The sequence below is a fragment of the Pseudorca crassidens genome, chromosome 2 (assembly GCF_039906515.1).
Source record: "Pseudorca crassidens isolate mPseCra1 chromosome 2, mPseCra1.hap1, whole genome shotgun sequence".
NCBI classification, from domain to species: domain Eukaryota; kingdom Metazoa; phylum Chordata; class Mammalia; order Artiodactyla; family Delphinidae; genus Pseudorca; species Pseudorca crassidens.
The window spans coordinates 100,512,403-100,539,661 of NC_090297.1; the positions used below are offsets into that span (position 1 = coordinate 100,512,403).

At 39.1% G+C, this 27,259-nt stretch overlaps 1 protein-coding gene across 5 annotated transcripts in view; it reads right to left on the minus strand.

Annotated features, from left to right (window-relative positions):
• Nucleotides 1-77: 77 nt before the first annotated feature.
• DENND2C (DENN domain containing 2C) overlaps nucleotides 78-27,259 on the minus strand; it is a 93,263-nt gene continuing 66,081 nt past the window's right edge. For 4 of the 5 annotated variants that reach the window (XM_067727342.1, XM_067727344.1, XM_067727343.1 and 1 more), the window contains exons 7-19: nucleotides 27,145-27,189; nucleotides 25,123-25,310; nucleotides 21,040-21,149; nucleotides 19,374-19,443; nucleotides 18,403-18,480; nucleotides 17,678-17,818; nucleotides 17,048-17,196; nucleotides 16,396-16,573; nucleotides 9,478-9,519; nucleotides 8,432-8,537; nucleotides 3,960-4,199; nucleotides 3,631-3,717; nucleotides 78-2,154 (exon numbers count right to left, since the gene is read on the minus strand). In XM_067727342.1, the coding sequence (XP_067583443.1) occupies nucleotides 2,123-2,154; nucleotides 3,631-3,717; nucleotides 3,960-4,199; nucleotides 8,432-8,537; nucleotides 9,478-9,519; nucleotides 16,396-16,573; nucleotides 17,048-17,196; nucleotides 17,678-17,818; nucleotides 18,403-18,480; nucleotides 19,374-19,443; nucleotides 21,040-21,149; nucleotides 25,123-25,310; nucleotides 27,145-27,189 (1,466 nt within the window). In that variant the 3' untranslated portion in view covers nucleotides 78-2,122. The remainder of the gene's footprint in view (nucleotides 2,155-3,630; nucleotides 3,718-3,959; nucleotides 4,200-8,431; nucleotides 8,538-9,477; nucleotides 9,520-16,395; nucleotides 16,574-17,047; nucleotides 17,197-17,677; nucleotides 17,819-18,402; nucleotides 18,481-19,373; nucleotides 19,444-21,039; nucleotides 21,150-25,122; nucleotides 25,311-27,144; nucleotides 27,190-27,259) is intronic. The other variant, XM_067727347.1, reaches the window with a different exon arrangement.

The following is a 27,259-nucleotide window of genomic DNA, read 5'->3' on the forward strand; positions in this document are numbered from 1 at the left end:
GCTTGGTTAGTCTTGGATCGATTATCTTTTACCTACCATTAGATGAATGTGTTAGCTATAGATTTAAGTAAAATATCTTTACAGCTTAAACAATTTTATTTCAAATTCTCCAGAAGATCCATTGAATTTTTTGTTTATTCATTAAAAGATCTGTAAACATTTTATACAAATTTTCAGCGATTATTTTACAAGTGTGTCCAGAATTTGTAATACTTTACAAACAAATAATAAAACAGACTGAAGAAAAGGAAGCAGCTTCAGATCGCAGGGATAAGACTCCCATCCCTGAAGAAAAGGTCTCCTCACAGAGGGATGTCTGGGATCCACCACAGTAACACCTTATACCCCCGTTTTATAAACACTCAATTCCCAGTTACTAATTGTTCCCTCAGGGTGGGAGTGTTAGAGGAGACCAAATGGGGACATGTCTGGTAAAAGCCCCACTGAGGTAAGCTGCTTAATAAACTTTTTTTCTTTTTTTAACATAGGCTTAGTTCTATTTTCTTGGCCCACATCTATAGGAATTGAATTATACAGCACCCATCTTAAATGGTGTCTGATTCAGATCCATTCACGCACACCTGAATGGGTTGTAATGACAATACTGCACAAGTTAATAAGTTGTATCATAACACAACTTATAATGCTTTAAGTTTGAATAAATATTTTTTATGCCAGTTAAAGCCATCAGCAGGAGTTGAAGAAAACAAACTGACACTTGCTGTAACATTTATCAATTAGCGTTACACCAATGCTGACAAATTTCTCTTTCATACCACTACTACTACTTTAGATATTATGGGTTGGAGTGATTATGTGGTGTGTGCCCAGGAAATGTCCATATTCTGAGTCCAATTTAACTAGAGCAAAAAGTCCAACATTTCTAGAGGAACCAAAAAAAGTCTCATCTAGACACCTATAGTTTGAAGTCCCTTATTCTCAGAGCTGCAAGTTGACTCTGGTACACTTCAGCTTAAAAAACAAAAACAAAAAAAAAGCTTTTTCAATAACTATAGTCCCACAGAGTTCAAATTTCCATCTGTAGGAATAACCAACTTTCTATGTGTTCATAAACTAACAGTCCTAGCTTCAGTTTAAAGTTATTTAAACTCTGAATTCCATTTTCCTCATTAGTAAAATGCAGATGAAAATATCTCATAAAGTTGATTTAAAGACTAAACAAGATGACATACATACATGTCCCATTCATGGCACATGGTGGACACTAAAAAAGAAGGTAGTTCTCATGCCCTTAAAGGACATTTTCCTGTTAGGTATATATTTTTTTCTTTTCTTGTTTTTGGCCATGCCATGCGGCATGTGGAATCTGCATGGGGGATCTTAGTTCTCGGACCAGGGATCAAACCTGTGCCCCTGCAGTGGAAGCATGGAGTCTTAACCACTGGACTGCCAGGGAAGTCCCCCATTAGCTATAATTCCCCAAAGTTTAATGCTGACATGCGTGGGACAAGCTACCCAAGTGCCACACAATGTGGAGGAGGCGCTATAAAATGTCTATTTTTATAAGATACTCAATAACAGTGATAATACATAGGGCTTCCACATAAGTGAGATTCCCCTAGACAGGGCATTAGACCAAAAAAAAAAAAAAAAAAAAAAAAAAGAGTATAGTCCTTAGCTCAGCTCAAACAGCCCATAGGTTTAAAGCTGCCATGGTATTTCAGTGATGAGAATTATGTGTGAAGGGCTAGTCCTCTACTTCTATCATGCCTCCGTAGTACCTTAAATGCAGCACTTTTCTCATTGTGCTCATCTATGAGCTGTTTTTAAAATGCAACACCATCTCTTTCTTGTAAAAGACAAATGCCTTCATAGACTAAGCTCAAAACGCAAAGAATGAGCTCAAGAATCAAAAAGAAAGGCCACTTAAAAAAAATCTGGTGGCAGAATAAAGGGAGCATTGGTTCCAGACTACTCCCAACAATTCTCCAGTGATTACTACAGCAGCAACAGGAGAATCCTCCTCCGAGAACCTGGCCCGCTCTGTAACCTTTCAACTTTCAAGACTTTGTAGAATACTTCAGGGCATCTTGACTCTTGGAAAAATAGTTTCTTTGTCACTTTCTGTTCTATTTAGGATGGAGGCTGTCAATCAAAGATTTCATTTCTTCTGAAGAAATTTCATTTTACTTCCTAAAGGAAAAAAGTAGAGTGAACTCTCATTAGTTCATTTTTATTTATTATACATTATTTGAGGCAAGGGATTAAACCTAGTCATTCAGAACAGCCCAGAAGTAAGCTGCCATCTCAAGCTATCAGTTGATGGTTTTTTTTGTTTTGTTTTGTTTTTTTGCGATACGCGGGCCTCTCACCGTTGTGGCCTCTCCCACTGCAGAGCACAGGCTCCGGACGCACAGGCTCAGCGGCCATGGCTCACGGGCCCAGCCGCTCTGCGGCATGTGGGATCCTCCCGGACTGGGGCACGAACCCGCCTCCCCTGCATCGGCAGGCGGACTCTCAACCACTGCGCCACCAGGGAAGTCCAGTTGATGTGTTTAACCACCAAAAAACCCCAAACCAAACCAAACCAAACACACACACACAAAATCCCCACATTTCTAATTGTAGAGGTAGAAGAGAACTGAGACATCATCTAATCCCATGGTTTTCAAACCTGACTGTAGGTTAAAATCAGCTGTCCTGCTCCCCACAGATTTTGTGGAGCCTGGTGTGGGGTGTGGGGTGGATTTTCTTTTTGTTTTTTCTTTTTCTTGCCGCACCACACAGCTTGCAGGACCTTAGTTCCCTGACCAGGGATCGAACCCATGCCCCTGCATTGGAAGCGTGAAGTCCTAACCACTGGAACGCCAGGAAATTCCCTGGATTTTCATTTAAATTCCCCAGAGATTATAATATTGTAATCAGAGCTGAGAACCACTGATCTAATCTAACACCATGGTATAAAGATGAAATAATAGCCCTAGACATGATTGTCCATGGTCTCTCAGCTAATTAGGGGCTAATTTTAATTAGGGGGGCATATATTTCAAAGACCAATATAAATACCATAGAATACAGGTTCTTCATTGTTTGGGGCTACCACACCACTGTTCTCCTACATCATACTGGATAATTAAAAGTTAAATATAATTGAAAAATCATAAACAACTGTGTTTCCTTGTGAAGAGTAAAATTAGAGACTTGCAGGAAATCCTCTTTTGCCTCAGATGCCCTCTGAACCAGGTATTTTTAACCTGGAGCATATGGATGGGCTTCAAGGGGGTCCATTAACACCCTAAAATTATATGCATAATTTGTTTGTATGCTCCAAGTATATTTTTCTGGGAAAAGGTACAGATTTTAATAAGATTCTTCCAGGGATGTGGCCTGGAAAAGATTAATAATCATGATATGCAGAATTCTTATATCATGAGGGAGCTTCATCTGAGGAAAACAGCCCCATGGACGACTCTGATGGAGAATCCTAACCTCTGAGAAAGACTTTTGTCTTTCTCCAAAACACTTTGGAAATAGGGTCATGGTTTCTGGTCACCCTCCTTGAGGTTATATTGTTGATGTGATGATAAAGCTTTTGTGATGAGGCATGCTTACCGCAAAAGTTTTTTTTTTTTAACTATATTTATCTAACAGGAAAACACAGCAACTTACCAAGAGTCCGCAAAATTCTATTCACTCCACTGGGCTCAGACTCAGGAATTGTTTCCAAATACTGGAGGGCCCGGACCTCAAACAAACCTACAAGAAAAACTCATGTTGATGAAACTGCCATACATTTAAGACTGAAAATCAATTGAATAAAACTCTGTACTCACTACCAATGTACTTCCGTAGCTAAAACAATATCACAAAATAAATGTTTCCCATAATAAACAACTCATAGTGAGCCCTTGTAGCTTTATGCTATTTTTTTATATATTATTTTCAAATCTTTCAAGTACTCACTAAATACAGAGGGAGAACTTTATGATGAAACTGACCTTTCACCCCACTTTTCCGAAGCTCTCGGTCCTGGATGAATCCTGCAAACATCTGAGTTTCCATGAAGAGATCCAGGAAGTGGCGTACACTTCGGGAAGTGTGGGATTTACGGAATGGCTCCCTTTGGAATACACGCTCCCCATGCTCAGTGACAGTCATGCTCAAAGAATAATGTCCCACCAGTTCAACAAAAAACCTGACAAATGCTTCGGACACCAGAGAGTTGAGTGTCACATCTTCTGCAAAATGAACGAAAAAAGAAAGAAGGAGGGAAAAAAATCCCCTAAGTTTTGTGTTTATAGGGACACTGGCTCCAGTTATAAAAGTGACGCCTAGGGGATCATAGATCAAAGGACAGAGAATAAATGTAGGAATCCTCATTCTTAGCTTTCTTGTACTCTTCATGACCTGAAAAAAAGCAAATGGCTTATATCCTTACCTTCATGTTCTTCCCACGCATACTGTGGTCTGCACATCTGTGATTTCACTGTAATGGCTCTTTCAAAGGCCACCAGTGAGAACCAGCCAAATTTAATCTCCTTTTCTATTTTTATCCTCCTTTAAACTCTATGCTGTATTTGTGCTGACCTCCTCCTCATTCCTCTTGTCTCCCACAACTTTATGCTCTCCTGATTTCCTGATTCCTCTCCTGCCTTTAGGACCAAAAACATTGGTTTTGCTCTTGCCTCTTCTTCTTCTTCCTAGGCATGGTCTTTGGACCCCTTCTCTTCAACATTCCTTTCCTTAAAGAGCTAACTGGTATATGCAGAGAGAGCTGGCTTTCTTTGTCAATAATTCTCAACCTCAGATCTCCAGTCCTGATATTTCACCAAAATTCACTTTCTACATTTTCAGGCTACCTATAGGTGATCATCATTTGGCTGTCCCATTAGCACTTACATTCCATTTGTCTAAAAGTCACCATCTAGGGAATTCCCTGGAGGCCCAGTGGTTAGTACTCTGTGCTCTCACTGCTGAGGGCATGGGTTTGATCCCTGGTCAGGGAACTAAGATGTTGCAAGCTGCCCGGCAAGCCAAAAAAAAAAAAAAAAGTCACCATCTCAGGTCCTTTTGGGAAATTGGTAGACTACAAATCAAATAAACAATACATGCCAAAAACCAAATTCATTATATTTCTCCACCAAATCAGTTTCTCTCTCAACTTTCTCATTTCATATTGCATCACGATTATTCCATAATAAATAATAATGTATTGAGTGCTTTTACAAATTTTAAAATAATCCAGTGAGGTAAGTCTATTATTTCCCTTTTACAGCTGAGGAAACTGAGGCTCAAATCAAAGACATTCTCCAGGGTCCCCTCATCCAGTACCATGGAGAAGCTGCAGGGCTCCCAAGTCAAGTGATTCTTAACCACTATAATATAGCACAATGTGTTGCCTTCCAGGTTCCAGGCTGAAACCTCAGGTTCAACTTAGACTCCTCCTTTTCCTCCCATATCAAAATAGTATTCTTTTCCTCACAATGTCTCTTGCTCTTTCCCATGGGCTGACTGGGGATCTGGGACCCAGGTTTAATCAGACTTCTACCATGAAGCAGCTGTATAATAGTGGGCAACTTGCTTTACCTCTCATGGCCTCTCTTTCCATATCTGTATAATGAGGTGGCTGATTAGGCAATTTCTGAGCTCTCTTCCGACATTAACATTTTTATTCTTTTTTTTTTAATTTCATTTTTATTATTTGGCTGCATCAGGTCTTAGTTGTAGCGTGTGGGCTTTTCTCTAGTTCTGGCATGTGGGCTTAGTTGCCCCATAGCATGTGGGATTTTAGTTCCCCAATCAGGGATCGAACCCATGTCCCCTGCATTGGAAAGCAGAATCTTAACCACTGGACCACCAGGGAAGTCCCTACATTTTTATTCTAATCTAGATTTTTGTTATATTTTGTTCAACAGACTTCCTTCTCATCTCTTTCTTTCTGCAGCTGAGAATCCATCACTGCTTTATCATTAACGCTTTTGCCCCACTCTCCCATCGCCTCCAGTTACTGTCCCATCTCTCCTCCAGTTCGCAGCAAAAGATTTCTTGGAAGAGCTGTTTATACCTGTTGTACCTACTTTCTTACACCTAATTCCCTTTCTTTAAAAAATTATGTTTTTCTATAACTTATCTTCCATTCTTTGTTTCTGTTCTAATGAATAACTTTATAGATTCTTGTAATATGTATGAATATTTCTTAAGATCAGGAGTGAGATGACCACACAAGTGCCCACCACAAAGCTTAGAATAGAACATCACGTGTATCTCTGAAGTTCCCTGTGTGATGCTCTCTCAGTGGTGTTCTTCCCCTACTTTGCAATAGAGGGTGACCATTTTTTGTAATTTTGTGTGTATCATTTGCTTTACATTACAGTCTTACCATACACATCCAACACCAACAACATACTGTTAGGTTTTGTATGTCTTTGAACATTATATAAAACATTATATTCTTCTGCAACTTACTGTTTTAATTCAACGTGTTTTTTAAAAAATATTTATTTATTTATTTATTTGGCTGTGTTGGGTCTTAGTTGTGGCACGCCAGATCTTCAAAATGTGTGTTTTTAAGCTTCTTTTTTTTAAATGCTATATTCTCCTGTCAGTGGACATCTAGGTTGTTTCAGTTTTTGCTATCACATACAATAACACTATAAAAATTATTGTACTTGTTTCCTAGTTATAATGTACAAGAGTTTCTCTGTGTATATATCTAAAATGGAATTGTTGGGTTGCAGGATATGTACACCTTTAATGTTACTAGATGATGCCAAATTGTTTTTCCAAAGGAGTTGAAGTAACTTACACATTCTCATCAACACCTGATACTGTCAGACTTTTAAATTTTTGCCAATATGGTGGGCATAAAATGGTATCTCACTGTGGTTTTAATTTACATTTCCCTGATTTTGATGGGGTTGTATATCTTTTCATATATTTATTGGCCTTTCATGTTTCCTCCTCTATGAAATGACTGTTCATATCTTTCCCCCATTTTCCTCTTGGGTTGTTCATCTTTTTACTTTTAAACTGTAAGAATTTTAAAAACTAAATTCTAGATACTATTCCTTTGTTAGTTATATTTGTTGAAAATGCCTTCATCTAGTTTACAGCTTGTTTTTTATTTCTTTTAGGGTTAGGGAGATTGGGGTTGACATATATACACTATTGATACCATGTATAAAACAGATAACTGATGAGAACCTACTGTATAGCACAGCAAACTACTCAGTGCTCTGTGGTGACATAAATGAGAAGGAAATCCAAAAGAGAGGGGCTATATGTATACATATACCTGATTCACTTTGCTGTACTGTACAAACTAACACAATATTGTAAAGCAACTATACTCCAATAAAAATAAAAACAAAAAAACATAACTGCTTACTCTTTCCTTCATGGAATACTTTCTTCACTCAGTTTCTACAATATCACATACTCCTGGTTTTTCACCTACTTCACTAGCTGCTCCTTTTAGTCTCCTTTGCTGGATCCTTCTCCTCTTCCCAACTACCAAAAGTTGGAAATCTAAGCACATCATCCCCAACCAGGGCTCAATCCTTAAATCTTTTTAATTTTCTCTCTATACTTACTCTATTGGGCTATTTCATCTGTTCCCACAGCTTTAAAATAGCAACTTTTAAATGTATGTCTCTAGCCCAAATCTTTCCTCTGAATCTCAACTTCACGTATATAAATGCCTACTTGATATCTCCAGCTGAAAGTCTGCCAGGTATTGGATGTCCAATAGGTATCTCAAACTTAATATTAAAAACTGAACTTTTAGTTAGTCCTCTAAACCTTCCCCTTCTCTAATGTTCCCCATTGGTAAACAGCCTTAGTGTTCTCCCCTGTAGAATGGGGATTAAATCATAACACCTGCTTCATAAAGATATTACAAGGATGAAATAAGATGTATGCTAAGTGCTTAAAACAATGCCTGGCACAGAGTAAGCCACCCATAAAATATTATTCATCCTTTTATTCAACAAATACTTATTGAATACCTATTTACTGAATGCTGTTTAAAGTACTGGAAATAGAAAACAAATAGATGGTCACTGCTCTCATGGAACTTACATTTTAGCACATCAGATGGTGATGAAGGCCATGGAGAAAAATAAGGTCAGGGAGGAGGATAGGACATGCTAAGGGAACAGGAACAATTTTAAACAGGACAGTCAGAAAAGGCCTCACTAAGAAAGTGACATTTGAGCATGGGCCTGCAAGAACAAAGAGCAGGAGCCCTGTGGATATCTAGGGGAATAGCATTCCATACATGGAACTGAGCAAGTGCAAAAGTCCTGAAATAGAAGGGGACTTGGCACAGCTGAGGGTGAGCAAGAAAGCTGACTATAAGCTTACGAAGGCACAGGCAATCTCATACTGCTATTGCATATGCTTTGGCAGGGTGCTGGGCATGTGGTATTTACTGCCTTGACCTTAAATCCTCAGACCACTTGTCTCATACCTTGTAAAAAATTCTGCTCCTGAGCCAAAATTTCATTTCGTTCTTCCAAAATTTGTATCAGGGCAGCCTGGAGTTTAGGTGGTAGAATTTCATCCTCATCAGATACCTTAAGAGAAGAAATTGAGATTTTCATGAGCTTTGAGAGAGAAAGTCTCAAACATGCCTTATTTAAGTCCCTCAAAGTCCACAGGTAGCTTTGTATATATTATGGCTGAAGAGTCAGTCTCAAGCTTCCTTCCCTACATTGAGCAGAATCCACAAAACTTATGGTGCATACATTTTCATTACATTTAAGAAAAATAAATAATATGCCTTATAAAATTTTCTGGCACTTTCCCACAAAATGTTTCTCATCTCCAAGTCTTATGCTATATTACAAAGATCATCCCCAAATAAATGGTGCTTCACATGTGACGAGCTGACTGATTCTGAAAAAAGACAGTCTTGGGAAACATTCTTTTCACCCTGCCCTCAGTGCTCACAAAACTATATACAGGTTACATACAGAGGGCTGCTCTAAGGCTTTACTAACTCTCCTCTCCACTTCACTATCTAGAATAAGTGACACTTCCTTTCTGCCCCTACTGTATCTTGTATAAGTTTCTATTACACCATTTCTAAAACTTTATGGCTATGTCTGCTCCCTCTCCCCTCCCCTTTAAACTATAAGGCCTGAGAGATCAAACTGAGTATCTTACTCATCTTTAGTTTCTGACTGGCTAACAGAATATCTAGAAATAATTGGTGCTGAATGCTTGTTAAATTTAATTAAATTAGAGACCTATACATCAACCCATAAGACTTGAAGGGAGGGTTACCTCTTTTGAGAATGGCAGTTAATCTGTTTCCTCCTTCCCTAAGTTGGGACAGTGAGCTATGAACCCAAATCAAATTTTTCAGGTCAATCTTGTATGATTGGCCGCAGTGTCAAGTCAAGTATGTGTAGGAACTGTAAGTCTTGCCTGAGTCACCTTCTCTAAGTACTTTCACATATTTTCTGGCCAATTATACCCAAACATTACATAATCACCTCCTTTGTCACTCACCTCCTGTAAGAACTTGTCTGCACAGAGATCAACTATCAGCACCTACGGAATAAAGGAGCCAGACAAGTTAAACCAGAGACATTCACAGAGAAATACATTAGACACTGCTAGATCAGGAAGAGTGTTTTGATTCTTTCATGCAAAGGGGAATAGTTTTAAATAAACTTAAAGGTTTATTTGTTTTGTTTCCTTTCTTTTTTTAAAAATTGAAGTATAATTGACTTAAATATTATATTAGTTTCAGGTGTATAAAGTGATTCAATATTATTATACACTAACTTAAAGTGTCAGCCCATTTAAAAGTTAACTCATCAACACAAGTAAAAAGAATTTCAAGTTAAAAAAAAATGATGGCAGCACACCTAGAGATTAAAAGAGACTAAAAAAACCACACCAACCAAATGCACTGCATGGACTTTATTTGGAACTTAATTCAAACTATTAAAAATTTATGAAATAATAAGAGAGCTGAATACTGAATTTTTCTGATATTGAGGAACTGTTATTAAATTTTTTAGGTGTGATAATGGTATTGTGATTATGTTAAAAATGACCTTATAGGAATTCATATTGCAATATTTAGAACTATGAAATTATGTCAGGATATACTTCAAAATATTATGGGAGAGAGGTAGAAGTATGATTGGCCAAAACTTTGTAAGTATTTAAGAAGGGTGATTGGATTTATTTTACTCTCTTGTTTACTTTTACATATGTTTAAAATTTTCCATTATAACAAGTTAAAAAAATAGGTTAATACAAAAATCAGAAGTGTTTCTATACACTAACAATGAAGTGTCTGAAAAATAAATTAAGAAAACAACCCCATTTTCAATTGCACCACAAAGAATAAAATACCTAGGAATAAATTTAAACAAGGAGGTAAAAGATATTTGTGCTGAAAACTATAAGACACTGATGAGAGAAACTGAACAATACACAAATAAATGGAAAGATATTCCATGCTCATGGACTGGAAGAATTAATATTGTTAAAATGTCTAAATTACCCAAAGCAATCTACAGAGTCAGTGCAATCCCTACCAAAATTCCAATGGCAATTTTCACAGAAAGAGAACAAACAATTGTAAAATTTCCATGGAACCACAAAAGACTCCAAATAGCCAAAATGATCTTGAGAAAGAAGAATAAAGGTAGAGACCATCATACCTCCTGATTTCAAACTATATTACAAAGCTATAGTAATCAAAACAGTATGGTACTGGCATAAAACAGACACATGGCTCAATGGAACAGAATAGAGGGTCCATAAATAAACCCCACACATAGTCAATTAACTTTTTTTATTAATTTTTTTTAAATTAATTAATTTATTAATTTGGCTGCACTGGGTCTTAGTTGCATCACATGGGATCTTTAGTTGTGGCATGAGGGATCTAGTTCCCTGACAGGGGTCGAACCCGGGCCCTCTGCATTGGCAGCGCACAGTCTTCACCACTGGACCACCAGGGAAGTCCCAGTCAATTAACTGATGACAAAGGAGCCAAGAATATAAAATGGGGAAAGGACAATCTCTTCAATAAATGGTGTTGGGAAAATTAGATAGCTGCATGCCAAAAAATAAAATTGGAACCCAATCTTACACCATACACAAAAATCAACTCAAAATGGATGAATGACTTAAACATAAGACCTGAAATCATAAAACTCCTAGAAGAAAACACAGGGGGTAGCATCTTTACCTTGGTCTTGGCAATGATTTTTTGGATTTGACACCAAAAGCAAAGGCAACAAAAGCAAAAATAAGCAAGTAGGATTACATCAAATTAAAAAGCTTCTGCACAGCAAAGGAAACCATCAATAAAATATAAAGGAAATGTAAAGAATGGGAGAAAACATTTGCAAATCATATATTGGATAAGGGGTTACTACCCAAAATATATAAAGAACTCATACAACTCAAAAGCAAAAAAACCCCCAAACAATCCAATTAAAAAATAGGCAGAGGAACTGAATAGACATTATTCCAAAGAAGACATACAAATGACTAACAAGCACATGAAAAGGTATTCCACATCAGGGAAATGCAAATCAAAACCACAATGAGATATCATCACCTGTTAGAATGGCTAGCAACAAAAGACAAAAGATAACAAATACTGGCAAGAATGTGGAGAAAAGGGAACTATTGTGCACTCTTTATGGGAATGTAAATTGGTTCAGCCACTATGGAAACAGTAAGGAGGTTCGTCAAAAAATTAAAAATAGAATCAGCACATGATTCAGCAATCCCACTTCTGGACATGAAACCAAAGGAAATAAGATCACTATTTTGAAGAAATATCCGTACCCCCATGTTCACTGCAGCATTACTTACAAAAGACATGACAATGGAAACAACCTAAATGTCCATCAACAGATGACTAGATGAAGATGTAGTATGTGTGTATGCATACACACACACACAAACACACACACACACACACAAACACACACAAACACACAATGGAATATTATTCAGCCATATAAAGAAGAAAATCCTGCCGTTGGTGACAACATGGATGCTAAGTGAAATAAGTCAGGCAGAGAAAGACAGATACCACTTACATGTGGAATCTAAAACAAATGAATTCAAAGATACAGAGAACAGATTGGTGGTTGCCAGACATGGGGGTGGGGGATGGATGAAATGGGTGAAGGGGGTCAAAAGGCAAAAATTTCCAGTTATAAGATAAATAAGTTCTGGATATGTAATGTACAGCATGGTGACTACATTTAATAATACTACACTGTATATTTGAAAGTTGCTAAGAGTCTATCTTAAAAGTTCTCATAACAAGAAAAAAAATTTCTAACTATGTGAGGTGATGGATATTAACTAAACTTACTGTGTAATTATTTTGAAATATATGCATATATCATATAATATCATTATGCTGTACATCTCAAACTAATACAATGTTATACGTCAATCATATCTCAATAAAACTGGGGGAGAAAAAAAGCTTAACCCATCAGTGTAATAGGGAAGAAGAGCTATTTCAATAAGTGGTAGTGGGATAGTTGGCTATCCATATGAAAAAAATGAAACAACCCCTACCTCCATTTTTTCTTTTTGGCCACACTGTGTGGCTTGCAGGATCTTAGTTCCCTGACCAGGGATTGAACCCACGCCCACAGCAGTGAAAACAGGGAGTCCTAACCACTGGACTGCCAGGGAATTCCCCCTACCTCCTATTATATATAAAAAAAAATCAAGCCCCCGACTTCAGAAACAAAAATTAAAGGCATAATAATAAATCTTCCAAGAGATAATATAGGAGGCTATGTCCATCAAGTTAATACAAAGAAAAACTTAAGCAGTTCACACACACACACACACACACACACATAAAAACACTAACCATAAAAAAATTGATAATTCTGACCACATTAAAATTAAGAACACCACTGTATTTAAAAAACACCATTTTGGAGAATGAAAAGGTAAGCTACAAAGGGGCTCGTATCCAGAGCTATAAAAACGCTTCTTACAAATCAGTGAGGGTAAACAATTCAGTATAAGGATATAGCCTATGAATTTTACAAAAGATGACAAAAAATGACATTCAAATGGCCAATAAACATATAGAAAGATGCTCACCCTCAACCATAATCAAGGAATGTCAATTAAACCACAGTGAGTACAACTACATACCCATCAGATAGGCTAAATTACACAAACTGATGACAACAAGGGCTGTCAAGGATGTGGAGCAACAGGAACAGTGCTGGAGGAAGTTTAACTTGGCACAGCTACTTTGGAAAAGCTTGACTTTACCTACTGAAGTTGAAGGTTTACTCTATGACCCAGCAATTCCATTTCCAAGTATATGTCCATAAAACTGCATGCACATATGTACATATGTACCAAGGGTCATGAACAAGAATATTCATAGCAGCATTATTAATAATAACTCCAAACTGGAAACAACTCAGATGTCAATCAACTGTAGAATGGATAAGAAAATTGTGGCACATTCACACAATGGAATACTATACACAATTAGAATAATCAAACTACTGTTGTTAAACCCATCAACATGGATGAATCTTAAAGACATAATGTTGGGGACTTCCCCGGTGGTGCAGTGGTTAAGAATCCGTCTGTCAATGCAGGGGAAACGGGTTTGAGCCCTGGTCAGGGAAGATCCCACATGCCACGGAGCAACTAAGCCCACGTCCTGCAACTACTGAGCCTGCACTCTAAAGTCCACGAGCCACAACTACTGAGCCCACGTGCCACAACTACTGAAGCCCACTTGCCTAGAGCCCGTGCTCCACAACAAGAGAAGCCACTGCAATGAGAAGCCTGCACACCACAACAAAAAGTAGCCCCGCTCGCCGCAACTAGGGAAAGCCCACACGCAGCAACGAAGACCCAATGCAGCCAAAAAAAAAAAAAGACATAATGTTGCTCCAAAGAAGCCAGACTGAAAAAAGAAAAGAAAGAAAGAAAGAAAGAAAAAACATACTGTATGAGTTCATTTATTTCAAGCTTAAAACCAGGCAAACCTGAATTACATTGTTTAGGTATACATGCCTAGGATGTTAAGCTATAAACAAAAAAGAAAATGAGCACCACGAAAGTCAACATAATGGTTACCTTTTGCAAGGGGTGGGGAAGGGAACAGTGATTAGAAGAAAGCATGATGGGGGACTTCCCTGGCAGTTCAGTGGTTAAGACTCCGCGCTTCAAATGCTGGAGGTGCGGGTTTGATCCCTGGTGGGGGAACTAAGATCCCACATGACACGCGGCATGGCCAAAAAATTTAAAAAATAATAATAATTAAAAAAATTAAATTAAAAAGGCATGATGGGGGGCTTCCCTGGTGGCGCAGTGGTTGAGAGTCCACCTGCCGATGCACGGGACATGGGTTCGTGGCCCGGTCCGGGAAGATCCCACATGCCGCAGAGCGGCTGGGCCCATGAGCCGTAGCCGCTGAGCCTGCGCGTCCGGAGCCTGTGCTCCACAAAGGGAGAGGCCACAACAGTGAGAGGCCCGCGTACCGCAAAAAAAAAAAAAAAAAAAAAAAAAAAGGCATGATGGGGACTTCTGTTTCCATTGCCATAATATTTCTATTCTATTCCAATGTTGGTTACATAAGCATTCACTATGTGATAATTAGCTGAGCCATACATTTTGTTTGGGCATTTATCTATACGTGTTTTATATCTGAAACAATTTATTAAATTAACCTAGAGTAGTTTCTGTGTATGATTTTTTAAAAAAGACCTATTCGTCTATACAATGGAGAAAAGACAGCCTCTTCAATAAGTGGTGCTGGGAAAACTGGACAGCTACATGTAAAAGAATGAAATAAGAACACTCCCTAACACCATACACAAAAATAAACTCAAAATGGATTAAAGACCTAAATGTAAGGCCAGACACTATCAAACTCTTAGAGGAAAACATAGGCAGAACACTCTATGACATAAATCACAGCAAGATCCTTTTTGACCCACCTCCTAGAGAAGTGGAAATAAAAACAAGAATAAACAAATGGGACGTAATGAAACTTCAAAGCTTTTGCACAGCAAAGGAAACCATAAACAAGATGAAAAGGCAACCCTCAGAATGGGAGAAAATATTTGCAAATGAAGCAACTGACAAAGGATTAATCTCCAAAATTTACAAGCAGCTCATGCAGCTCAATAACAAAAAAACAAACAACCCAATCCAAAAATGGGCAGAAGACCTTAATAGACATTTCTCCAAGGAAGACATACAGATTGCCAACAAACCCATGAAAGAATGCTCAACATCACTAATCATTAGAGAAATGCAAATCAAAACTACAATGAGGTATCACCTCACACTAGTCAGAATGGCCACCATCAAAAAATCTACAAACAGTAAATGCTGGAGAGGGTGTGGAGAAAAGGGAACCCTCTTGCACTGCTGGTGGGAATGTAAATTGATACAGCCACTATGGAGAACAGTATGGAGGTTCCTCAAAAAACTAAAAATAGAACTACCATACGACCCAGCAATCCCACTACTGGGCATATACCCTGAGAAAACCATAATTCAAAAAGAGTCATGTACCACAATGTTCACTGCAGCTCTATTTACAATAGCCAGGACATGGAAGCAACCTAAGTGTCCATCAACAGATGAATGGATAAAGAAGATGTGGCACATATATACAATGGAATATTACTCAGCCATAAAAAGAAACGAAATTGAGTTATTTGTAGTGAGGTGGATGGACCCAGACTCTGTCATACAGAGTGAAGTAAATCAGAAAGAGAAAAACAAATACCATATGCTAACACATATATATGGAATCTAAAAAAAAAAAAAGGTTATGAAGAACCTAGGGGCAGGAGAGGAATAAAGATGAAGATGTAGAGAATGGACTTGAGGACATGGCGAGGGGGAAGGGGAAGCTGGGACGAAGTGAGAGAGTGGCATGATGGACATACACACACTACCAAATGTAAAATAGACAGAGGGAAGCAGCCGCATAGCACAGGGAGATCAGCTCGGTGCTTTGTGACCACCTAGAGCGGTGGGATAGAGAGGGTGGGAGGCAGATGCAAGAGGGAGGAGATATGGGGATATATGTGTATGTATAGCTGATTCAGTTTGTTATAAAGCAGAAACTAACATACCATTGTAAAGCAATTATACTCCAATAAAGATGTTTTTAAAAAAAAAGACCTATTCAGAATAACACAAGAATTAGCCCATGGTTCAATACTGCAAATAAGATACAACTTCAGATTCATGTGTACTACAGAATTTTTCTCATTTTCATAAACAGATACAAAAATATGATAGCATAATGTATTAACAATCATAATTATATATTATTATTAATTAATGACATATCCACCACTGTTAAAGATCACTTGTTTTCATTTGCCAGTGCCCCAGTCTTTTCCACAGGTACTATTTCTCCCATCTCACCTCTTCAATGGGTAGGTCCTGGAGCTGTGGTAAGGAGCAAGACAGGATTCCAATAAGGAAAGGAGTAGGTGAGCACACAATGTCGATCATAGATGCTGGCAGGACTGGGATGTAGGTATGCTGCCAGGTGAATGGATACAGTGTGGCAACCACAGCATGGCCACATTTTGACAGGGTGCTAGCCAGAGGAGAAAGCAAACGGTGTCATATAAAGAACAACAATGGAGGGCATTTCAGACATTACGTTACAGAATTACAAAAGTGATGCCAGTTAGTGATCATAGATTAACAATTCTGTGATTACTCATTAAATTTTAACATTTTATTTAAATTTTAACTTAATTTACTGAATATCTTTAATCTCAATCTAGCTGTTTCCCACAATTTATATTGCTAAAAGCTAGTGTGTACTTAGAAAAGCAATTCCAATTTTTAACAACAGTTTTAACAAAACACATTTTGAAGGTAAATTAATTGCAACCCCCAAAAGTCACTGTTATAGCCGAATGCAAATAGCTTTTGGATTATCCATGTCACTATAGCATTAGGTAACTGAGATCCTACCTAAGTGTTTTCTAATATGCCCAAATTTTAAAATAGTAAGCACAAGTAAAACAACAGGCTGAAGTGACACATTTTACTTATTTCTCACCTTAGGCTGTTGGCAACAAAGATTATCCTCCGCTCCAAAAGGAGAGAGGCACAGACCCGAATGAGATGGCACACACTCAGGCACTTAAAGAGACATTCAAAATCAACATGTTCCAATCGTGAGTCCAGTGGTCGGCACAGTTCAATTGACTGAAATGCAAAATTTGAATCAGGGGAGCTGAGGTGGGAAAACAATCCCTAATGACAATACTAATGGATCCTGTCATTCTTTTACAGGTTAAATTCAAGAGAGAGGGTCTGCTACAAAGAGTTTGTGAAGCTGCCTACGCTAATGCCAAGACTTAATACCTTACTTTTGGGCTGTAAATTTCTGGTGAAATCTTTCATCCCACTGGACAATAGTATGTATAATCTTCATTTATCACACTGAAATAGATATTATGCAGGGGCTCAATCTACAAATGATAGAAAACCTCTGGTTCCTGGGTCTAGGATCAACTATCTCACAGATCAACTGGATGTTTCTCCAGTGCTTTGGTGACCAAAACATATTCTGTGCAGTTCATGAAAAAGAGAAAACTACCCTGTAAGGTTTCTATCAGGTAAGGCCTACTAGTGTAAGGCCTGCTTTTTGGCAGCTATCAAACCTTTTCAAAATGAACTAACTTACCCCATCTCCAGCCCCAGGGAGGTAGCTCTTTACTGTGATGGTGCGTCCAGGAGCTGGGAAAGGAGCTTCCATGACACTTCGCATAAATGGGTAAACCAAAGCTGGAGACATTTCTCTTCTCTTTTCTACTTCATCTAGAATCTACATACACACAAAAGATTTTTTTTTAATTAGGGACTCAGTTCAAAAACATAAAAGAATCCTATTGAAGGAACTGCCAAACTGGGTGCACAAACTTGAAAATAATACCAACAGATTTCAAGACAGATAAGCTTCTGCAACGAATAAAAGTTCATTAAAGGCATCATTTCTCTTAGAGGTACCTTTAAATCTCCAAGAAAAGTTACTAAAATAAATCAACTTAATTTTAGAAGAGAAGCCCCTTTTTATATCACTAAGGCAGGGGCAAAGAAGGTGACACAATAATACCCTGCAGTTTGGTGTCTGGGAAAGACATGAGACAAGATAAACTTCAGGCAATGTTTTGCTTTAAGCTGGGAGGTTTAGCAAACCAAAATGAGGATGACGGGGCAACATCATCTGGATTAGAGGTCTAAATTTAAGCCTTCAAACCCGTAGCTCTAATCTACTAATGGGAAACCCTTTCTAAAGTACTATGTTAAAGTCTATGCCACTTAACATTGCCTGGTGAAGTCATCAGAAACAAAAACTCACTCAGAGCTCAGAAAGGACAACACTTTTCATAGGGCCCATTCTCCACTCACCTTTGAAAAAAGGTTGAAGCAGCCTAGGCGACTGACCATGCAGTATACCTCAGGGAGTCGCTTTCCTTTGCCTTCTGGCTAAAAAAAAAAAAAAAACAACAAAGCAAAAATTAAACAGCACGAGTCTTTACTAATTTGGACTATTAATACCTCTTAATACTCCTTAGTATAGAGTAGGAACCAAAGCTCTCATTCTCAATGAACACTGAAAGATGAGAAAATGCTAAAAAAAAAAAAAATGATAGCATGATTTATTCCAGTTTAGTGATGGCATATAAGCAAGAAGTAACTCAGAGCTCCCTCGATTGGCTCACTGTACTCCATTCCTCAAATATAACCAGACTGACTTCAGCTACAATGTCAGTGCTTTCTTCATCTATTACAAACAAACAAATAAATAAAATAACTCCATACCGTTTCTATTATGGAACACTCTGTGGCTAACCTCCACCTTGCTCTTACTGTTTAAAGCTAACATAGCTTCGGGACTTCCCTGGTGGTCCAGTGGTAAAGAATCCTCCTTCCAGTGCAGGGGACTCGGGTTCAATCCCTGCTCAGGGAACTAAGATCCCACATGCCACAGGGCAACTAAGCCCGTGAGCCACAACTACTGAGCTCATGTGTCTCAACTAGAGAGCCTGCGTGCCGCAAACTACAGAGCCCACACGCTCCGGAGCCTGTGAGCCACAACCAGAGAGAGAAAACCCGCACGCTACAACTAGAGAGAAACCCGTGTGCCACAACTAGAGAAAAGCCCGCATGCCGCAACTAAGATCCTGCGTGCTGCAACTAAGACCCACCGCAGCCAAAAAAATAAAGAAAATAAAAATATGAAGCTTAACTAGCTTCTTTATAATACACAGATCACTGAGTAGCCCCCAAACTCATCTAGAGATCGTGTTTCTGAAGTTCCTAGTCTGACTCTTTTGTTCCTCTACCAAAGCTGCCTGTAGCACAAGTCTGGGACTTACCAAGAGCTTCTTACAGTAACCAAACCACCGGCTCCCATCTTCACCAGTTAAGACAAAGGAGAACGTTTCACTGAAAAAAACAGTCAATAGTTTGAGATCCAAACAACTGCTTATGACATTCCTCGGAACAAGCAATTAAAAATTAAGAGTCCAACAGCAGTCATTTTGTGATGTAAGAGGAGGCAGCAATATTGTATTTATTGCAAGTCACATTCCTCCTGAGGGAGAATGTCCAGCCCTTGAGAATATCTCGCTTTGTACTGGAGTGAGAGAATAGCATGTGATGAGCTGTTGATGCCGCTGCCTCCTTTTACTTTCTTATTTATTTAGTCCAGCTATTAATCAAGCCTATTTTCCTTCTGCTGAATGTCCAGTTTAGTCAAATATATAGGTAAACTATAAAGAATTCTGATAAGCTATCTTCCCTTCCAAATTCTTCTATTTAGTTCTGAGAGGTCATATGGAACTGTGATAGGGAAAAGTTTATATCCTTAATACATAAAAATTATTAGGAAAATTACCATCTCATTAGAAACACTGGCAAAAAATATGCATAGATAATTTACAAAATGAAGACCTAGAGATGCCCAAGAAATAAATTCATTAACAATCAAAAGAAATTCAAATCTGAACAACATATACATATGTCTATATTTGGCCACGAATAAAGATTGGAAGGGAACATCTCAAAACATTTACAGTTGCTTATCTCTGAGTAACCAGAATGCCAGTGATTTTTAATTTCTGCTTTTTATTTACTCCTCTGTATTTTTCAGACATTCTAGAATAAACACACATAACTCTTGGGGAAAGCCAACCATGGAGCAGCCAGGCCAATAAGAAAGAAGCCGCCTATGCAATTAGTACAACTGACAGCACAAAGGCTTCAGGGTTGATGGCTCAGAGATGAGAGCGCCGATCAGGCTAAACTGGTTAGGGGAGACAGGAGCAGAGTCTGGAGGCAACGTGGGGTGGAAGGGCAGAGCTACTTAGGCAACAGCTGAGGCTGTCTTCCAGCAGGTCACTGGCATGTGATATGGTTCACATAATCACGCTTTTCAGCCTAAATACATGATTCAATAATTACAGTTTTGAACAAAGCACTTATCTATTTATAAGCAGGATATAATTTTATTATATTATATATGGCTTATTAATTGAAAATAGTAATTTCCTCTAGATACTGGGAAGCAATTTCTTATAATTCCCTTCTCAATATACTTACACCTTCCAAACTACAGCCCCCTCTTCGTACAAGTTCGACAGGGAACATACAATCTGGGCTATGGCTTCTTCTAACAACTTGAAGGAGATAACAAGATGCAGACATTGCCATGTTTTATCTCTGTTTCTCAGTCCCTAAGTTAAAGTCTTTTTTTCCTTTTCTGTCCACTTGGTGGCATTTCTGATTATATGTAAAGTGGAACTTTTTTTCCTGCAGAATTGGCAAACTGAAGAGACTCTCAAACTTGTTTTCCCTTTGACACTGTTTTTCTTTTTTGAGCCCCACATAGGAAATGTCCTAATTGTTTCTTCCTTTCCTCCCACTGCATCCTTGATCTGCCACAGAGTCCACAGAGCTTCACTGCTGACTCTGTTTCTCAAAGATTCTCATTCTACTTTTGCTCGTCCAACAAATAGAAATCAGATAAAGTAGTCTATTTACCTCTTGAGTTCTGAGGTTGGCACCCAGTCCTTTGAATCAGGAAAACAAAATTTTGGGATAACTTTGAGCCTGTCTTCAACGTCTCTGGATTGCTTACAGCCATGATCACCCTGAAAAAAAATAACACTGTAAGTGACTAATATTCTGTGTGAGCGGAGTATATAAATAAACTCAGCCTGGTCTTAGGAAAAGAGTCTCTGATAAGTCTAGGTAGGTGTCTCAGAGTGGTTCTGTGCTATTTAATAAAACAGGAAGGCCAAGACTGGTAATCACTGGAAACATACTGAGAACTGAGTTTCTAAGGAAAAAGAATTCTGTTTTACATACAGAGGGTACTTATGGACATCCTATAATCTGATGTAAGAGAAATGATTGAAAACAGTTTCTTAGCTAGAGGAAGAATCTTAATTCAGAATTAACATACTAGTGAGAATATTTTTATGAATCATGGGACATAAAATAAATGAAAATCTATTCTACAATATACTGATAGCAAAAACCTAGTTAGCTCAAGACACTCTCTGATCAATAATCCAAGATGTTTTGAAAAGGCAGGTGAACGTTACTTAGAAAAGATACTATTTTTAGAATCCACCCCATATATATAATCATTTTCCTTAGCATATAATCTTTGCTACCTAATTACGGGTTTGCAACTTCCTGTAAGATTTTAGCATGGAAGACCTTTTGTGCAAGTCTGGTATTGTACTTTAAAGGACAGTCTAAATTTAGTTAAACCAAAAGACATTTTAAAATTAGTATAAAAACAAGCAGATAAGTCTAATTACCATATTGCCTTCATGTAACTAATACCAATGACCTATCCTTTAATTTCTAAAACAAAACATGCAGCCATTCTGGGTCACTTAGAGATTAAGCCCTTAAGAAATGGAAAAGCACTCTAACAAAATTTTAGTTGTGTCATATTCTATTATTTTTATACTGTTAAATGATTCACAATCATCTTCATTCAAGGTTTTCCACATCAGAATCAAGAGGGGCTCAGGCAGCTCTTTCCCTCCCAGACTTATAGATGCCTAATGCACAATAACGCCAAGTAACTTGCTTAGAGACATCCTTGAATTACTGTCAGAGTCAACTGGGTCCTCATCTGGTTCCAAACCCATAATTCAGGCTGTGCTGAAAACAGGTTCAACCTCAAGATTTCTCTTTGCAAATATAAGACTGATGAACAACAGAGAAAAAAATTAAGCTTCTCTTTATGGGAAATTTGATTCCTCGACTATCTATTTTAGACTCTTACGGTACTGTGTTACTAAAGAGTGCAGTGACGCTGTGCTCTCAGGCCACACTGAGGAATTTTATAAGAAATTAAACATTGATTTATTTACAGCAGGAATGTTGGTGAGGACTTTCTTAAAAAATGAGAACCCATGCAGGAAATGTCTCAGATTTCAGTTCAGTTGTGCTTCATTAGCTTTTCTTATTTTTATTTATTTATTTTTTGGCTGTGTTGGGTCTTCGTTGCTGCTCATGGGCTTTCCCTAGTTGCGGCGAGCGGAGGCTACTCTTTGTTGCGGTGTGCAGGCTTCTCATTGCGGTGGCTTCTCTTGTTGTGGCGTATGGGCTCTAGGCGTGCGGGTTTCAGTAGTTGTGGCTCGAGGGCTCTAGAGCACAGGCTCAGTAGTTGTGGCGCACGGGCTTAGTTGCTCCGCGGCATGTGGGATCTTCCAGGACCAGGGCTCGAACCTGTGTCCCCTGCATTGGTAGGAGGATTCTTAACCGCTGCACCACCAGGGAAGCCCTTCACTAGCTTTTCTAGTGAAACATGAAACTCAGGGTTTAAACCCGAAGTCCTAAAGTTCCTGAGCAGATAATGAGAGCAGTGGTCCAAGTAGTAAGCTGGAGGGTGAGTAAATGTCCCTGTTTAAAGGGATTACTCCTTCCCAAGGCCAGCTACATAATTTGCAGAGCACAGTGCAAGATGAAAAACTGTGAGCCCCTTGTTCAAAAAGCAGGAAAAAACAATGTAAAATGAAATATAAAACTTGTTACTTTCTTCTGTGGTTTCTTTCTCAGCCTGCAATGGGGTTTTTGATTTTCTGCTTAATGGCATGCTCCCTCAGGCACGAGGATCCTGGAGACAAGTGCAGACTCTCACAGGTGCCCAGGGACCCTGGCCTGCAATCTGGTGCCCAAGTGGCCCACCAGCTGCTGGGTTTCCCCTCGGGCCAGCTGCAGGACTGAAACTCTGTGTCCTGACTAGGGGTGGGACAGTTGAGCCAAGGACTTCCCTTCCCATGGGCCCACTACTCGAACCCGCAGCAGCTAGGCGACCCTCAAGGGGTTGTAGCCTCCACATGGGGACGTGCTTAGTACTTGGATTGGGGGTGGTGAAAAGGCTTGCCCCCCCCAGGCCACTCACTGAACACAGGGGCAATGCCCAGGGTAGGGAAGGATCTACCATGTGTTGCTTAAGACACTTCGGCGTTAATGCTTGCCTGATCCTGACCCCCTCCATGCCCGTGCAGAGGGTGGCAGCAGTCACTGAGTGAGGATTGAAAGGGGGAAGCCAGACGGGGCCTGGGGAACCAAGGGGTAGGAGTGAGGACAACTGGAGAACTCATCCTGGAGAGGTGACAGCATACATGAGCCAAGGCTTTAAGACCTTGGCACGTGCCCCACTGTCTCATCAGATCTCACTCCTCACTTACAAAACACAAATTCAAATATAAAATTATTGGGGCTTCCCTGGTGGCGCAGTGGTTGAGAGTCCGCCTGCCGATGCAGGGGACGCGGGTTCGTGCCCCGGTCTGGGAAGATTCCACATGCCGCGGAGCGGCTGGGCCCGTGAGCCATGGCCGCTGAGCCTGCACGTCTGGAGCCTGTGCTCCGCAACGGGAGAGGCCACAACAGTGAGAGGCCCGCATACCGTAAAAAATAAAATAAAATAAAAATAAAAAAATAAAATTATTAAGAACTTCAACGGTGACTGCGGAGCAGGGTGCAGGGCCCTTGTAAGTGAGGGGCCTTGTGTGACTGCACTGGTCACATGCCCATGAAGTCAGTCCTGCTCTTACTCAGCTTCAGCCAATTCATGCCACTTAGGAATGTAGGCTGAATGTTGGCAGTCTTTCTAGTTTCTCAGGAGAAAGCAGAAATACAGATTTTTATGTGAAATATGACTTTTAAACAAAAAATTGACAACAAAACTTTTATTATTTTATTACTGTGCAAACCCAAAAAACATATCTGTGGGCTAAATATGCTCAGAGGCCATCAGTTTGTTAAGCCCTGATGTAACGATTATGCTCTTTGTATTTACTGCCACAAAGCTCAGAGCCACATTTGGGGTCTATTTTGTAAGCTCTGTGAGGTAAGCTCTGTGCTCTCCCAGCACCTAATCTTGGCAAATAGTAGGTATTTATGAAATATTGATTAAATAAATGAATGAATTATTTTGTGAAAAAGGTAAATGAAATAATACCGTTAATAACAGTTACCATTTATCAAGTGTTACTATGTGCAAGGAACTGGATTAAGCACGTTACATACATTATCTCATTAAATCCTCACTAATAGGGAATAACATTACATAGTGCTTACTGTATGCTAGACACTGTTCTAAGTGCCTTATATTAATTATAATTAGCTCATTTAATCCTCACCACAACTCCAAGGGGGTAGACACTATGAAGATTATCCCCCTTTGACCAATGAAGAAAATGAGGCACAGAGCAGTTCAACTGGTCCAAGTCACAGAGCTAATAAGTGGCAAATGCAGATAGCTGGCTCCCAGTCCATGCTCTGAACTGCTACCCTACTCTGCCACATTTACCACTCCCCTCATTAAGGATGAGAAAACTGAGGCTCTGTAACTTGCTAAAGGTCACTTAGTAAATAGCAGAGCAAAAGATAAAAGCCCAACTTGAATAACGAGCTTTAATTCCCCCTTGGTTGCAGCCCATGCCTGACACGAGGTATCATTAGAGTGCACCGGATCCTACAAGAAGTACAGTATTAGTAAAAGCTAACTGAGACAATAGTAAACAAGAAGAGAGGGAATAAATACACAGAGACACAGAAACGTTCCTGGATGCCTCATAGCCTCCATGCACTTACCTTGCTAGGGAATTGTTGTATGACCTGGGGAATGTAGCTTATTTCTGATGGCTTCTTCTGTAGAGACACCACCACAAAAAGTTCAAACAGCTGCTGCTCCTGTAATTCAATTAGATCCCGCTCTAAGGTCTGGTAGTGAGGATTCCTCTTGGAAGGTTGCTGCAGTTGCGCTATGCGCTTGTAGCGACCTGCGATGAGATTACGGAGTCTTGTTTTCCTTTATAGCCCTATCTTCCCTCTAGCATCCAGAGGTCATGACCCACGCAGGACTAATCTTCACTCAGTCGTTGCTAATGAATGTTGACTAACCAATGTCTGCCACCCAGACATACTTGTTAGGGCTATGACACACTTGGAGGACAAGTGCAGATTCTCACAAGCACCTGGGGGCCCTGCAGTGGGACCGATGTTCTGTGTCCCAACTGATACCTATGTATGTCCCAACACATACTCTGTGCCATCCCATCTTTCATGGCATGACGCCAGGATACACAGAAAATGTCAGGTAAAAGCACTGGCCTGACAAAAGATGCCATTTTGGGGACCATGAAATCTTAGGTGGGGGAAAAGATCTGATAAAAGAACTGAGTCCTATAGAAGGTAAGTTCCTAAAGAGACAAGTTTGATCAAGTTAAAACAAAAACTATCCTCACATTAAAGAAATGTTCTTTTCCCTTTTCTCCTTGGCATATATTACTAATAATGGACATATACTTATATCAATAAATGGTGCTAAATGCAAGAGAGAAAAATGACATGTAAGAAGGTATCCATTAGCAGACTATTTCTCAAAAGAAAGAATTCATAGAAGCATACTATGTAAACAGTATGAGCAATCCCACCGAAAAGTGGATACCATTTATCCTTTATTCTCATTTATCTCTAAATTCTGAATAATTTGGGGTAGTCTCCACTAGGGGACATGCAGTACTTGCAGAAGAAATAGTCTAAGCATCCCAGAGATTTGCTTATGTGTCATTCTGAGCCAATGATGGAAAGACTCATCCACTAACTGTTTCGCTTTTCTTTTGAGATATGATGCATTCTGCCCCCAAAGAAGTTACAAGGTAGATCAAAATATTAAGAACACTTAAAAAATAGTTTTGGAGTGCCTCTCCAAAATTATCCGGTACATTTAGTGCTCTAGGCAAACCTTCCTTGCTCCAAACTCCAAAGGGCTCAGTTCAAGTCAAGAAAATTTTAGGGCCTGTTTCTCAGTAGCAACAGAACAAAATTAATCATCTTTACACATCCAAGCTGAACCTGATGATGACTTAAGTTTCACCTTCAGTCAGCCTACAGAATCAAACACCTGAAGCAATTTAGGCTACTGGTAGGAGCACATGATTATTAATCATAAGATCAGAGTATCAGACCTGGAACTGCCCTGTACTCAGCTTTGATAATTCAGGTCTCCTATTTTTTCCATGCTTCAGTTAAACAGAAATTAAATAATTTGCTGTGAAAATCCATTAGATGAAGGATACAGAGCACTATGACTGCTTGAACAAATACAGCCAAAAAAGCACAGCAGCTTCTATATTCTAACAGAAAGTAAATGGCACAATAATTTAGAATATAAATACCTATGAATAAGAAACAGATCAGTGTTTCCTGTCCCAATGTCAGAGATATCTAAGATACTCAAATGAATGACTATGAAAAAATCAGATATTTAATGCAAAGTATTTGCCTCAGAGAATGACTCACATACTCTGTTTTGGCTGCTGCACATACGTCTGAACGTGCAGCTCTGCCGCTCCCCTCTTAAGATGGAAGGACATTCCATCTTAAGAACTACACTGGTCTGCCTCACTCTACCATGGGAGATCTTTAATGCTGTCAAACATCTGACAGTGTACTGTTTAGTTCCCCAAATCTCAACAGGTTCTTATAATGAAGAAATCACCGACAAAGTGAAACTTCGTGTAGAAAAAACATGCTTAATCACAAAGGCAGGTGCCACTCCACCTACAACCAGGATCATCACGCGAAAGGGAGCAGCCCCACTGACTCACTCACTCTTTGGCAGATACTCGGCATCACTTTCGTACCCACAGGTTTCACCTGAAAAGAAAGAGTTTCCATTTGTACTGTCCAACAAGAACAGGCAGAACATGAGGACAAAAACAATGTA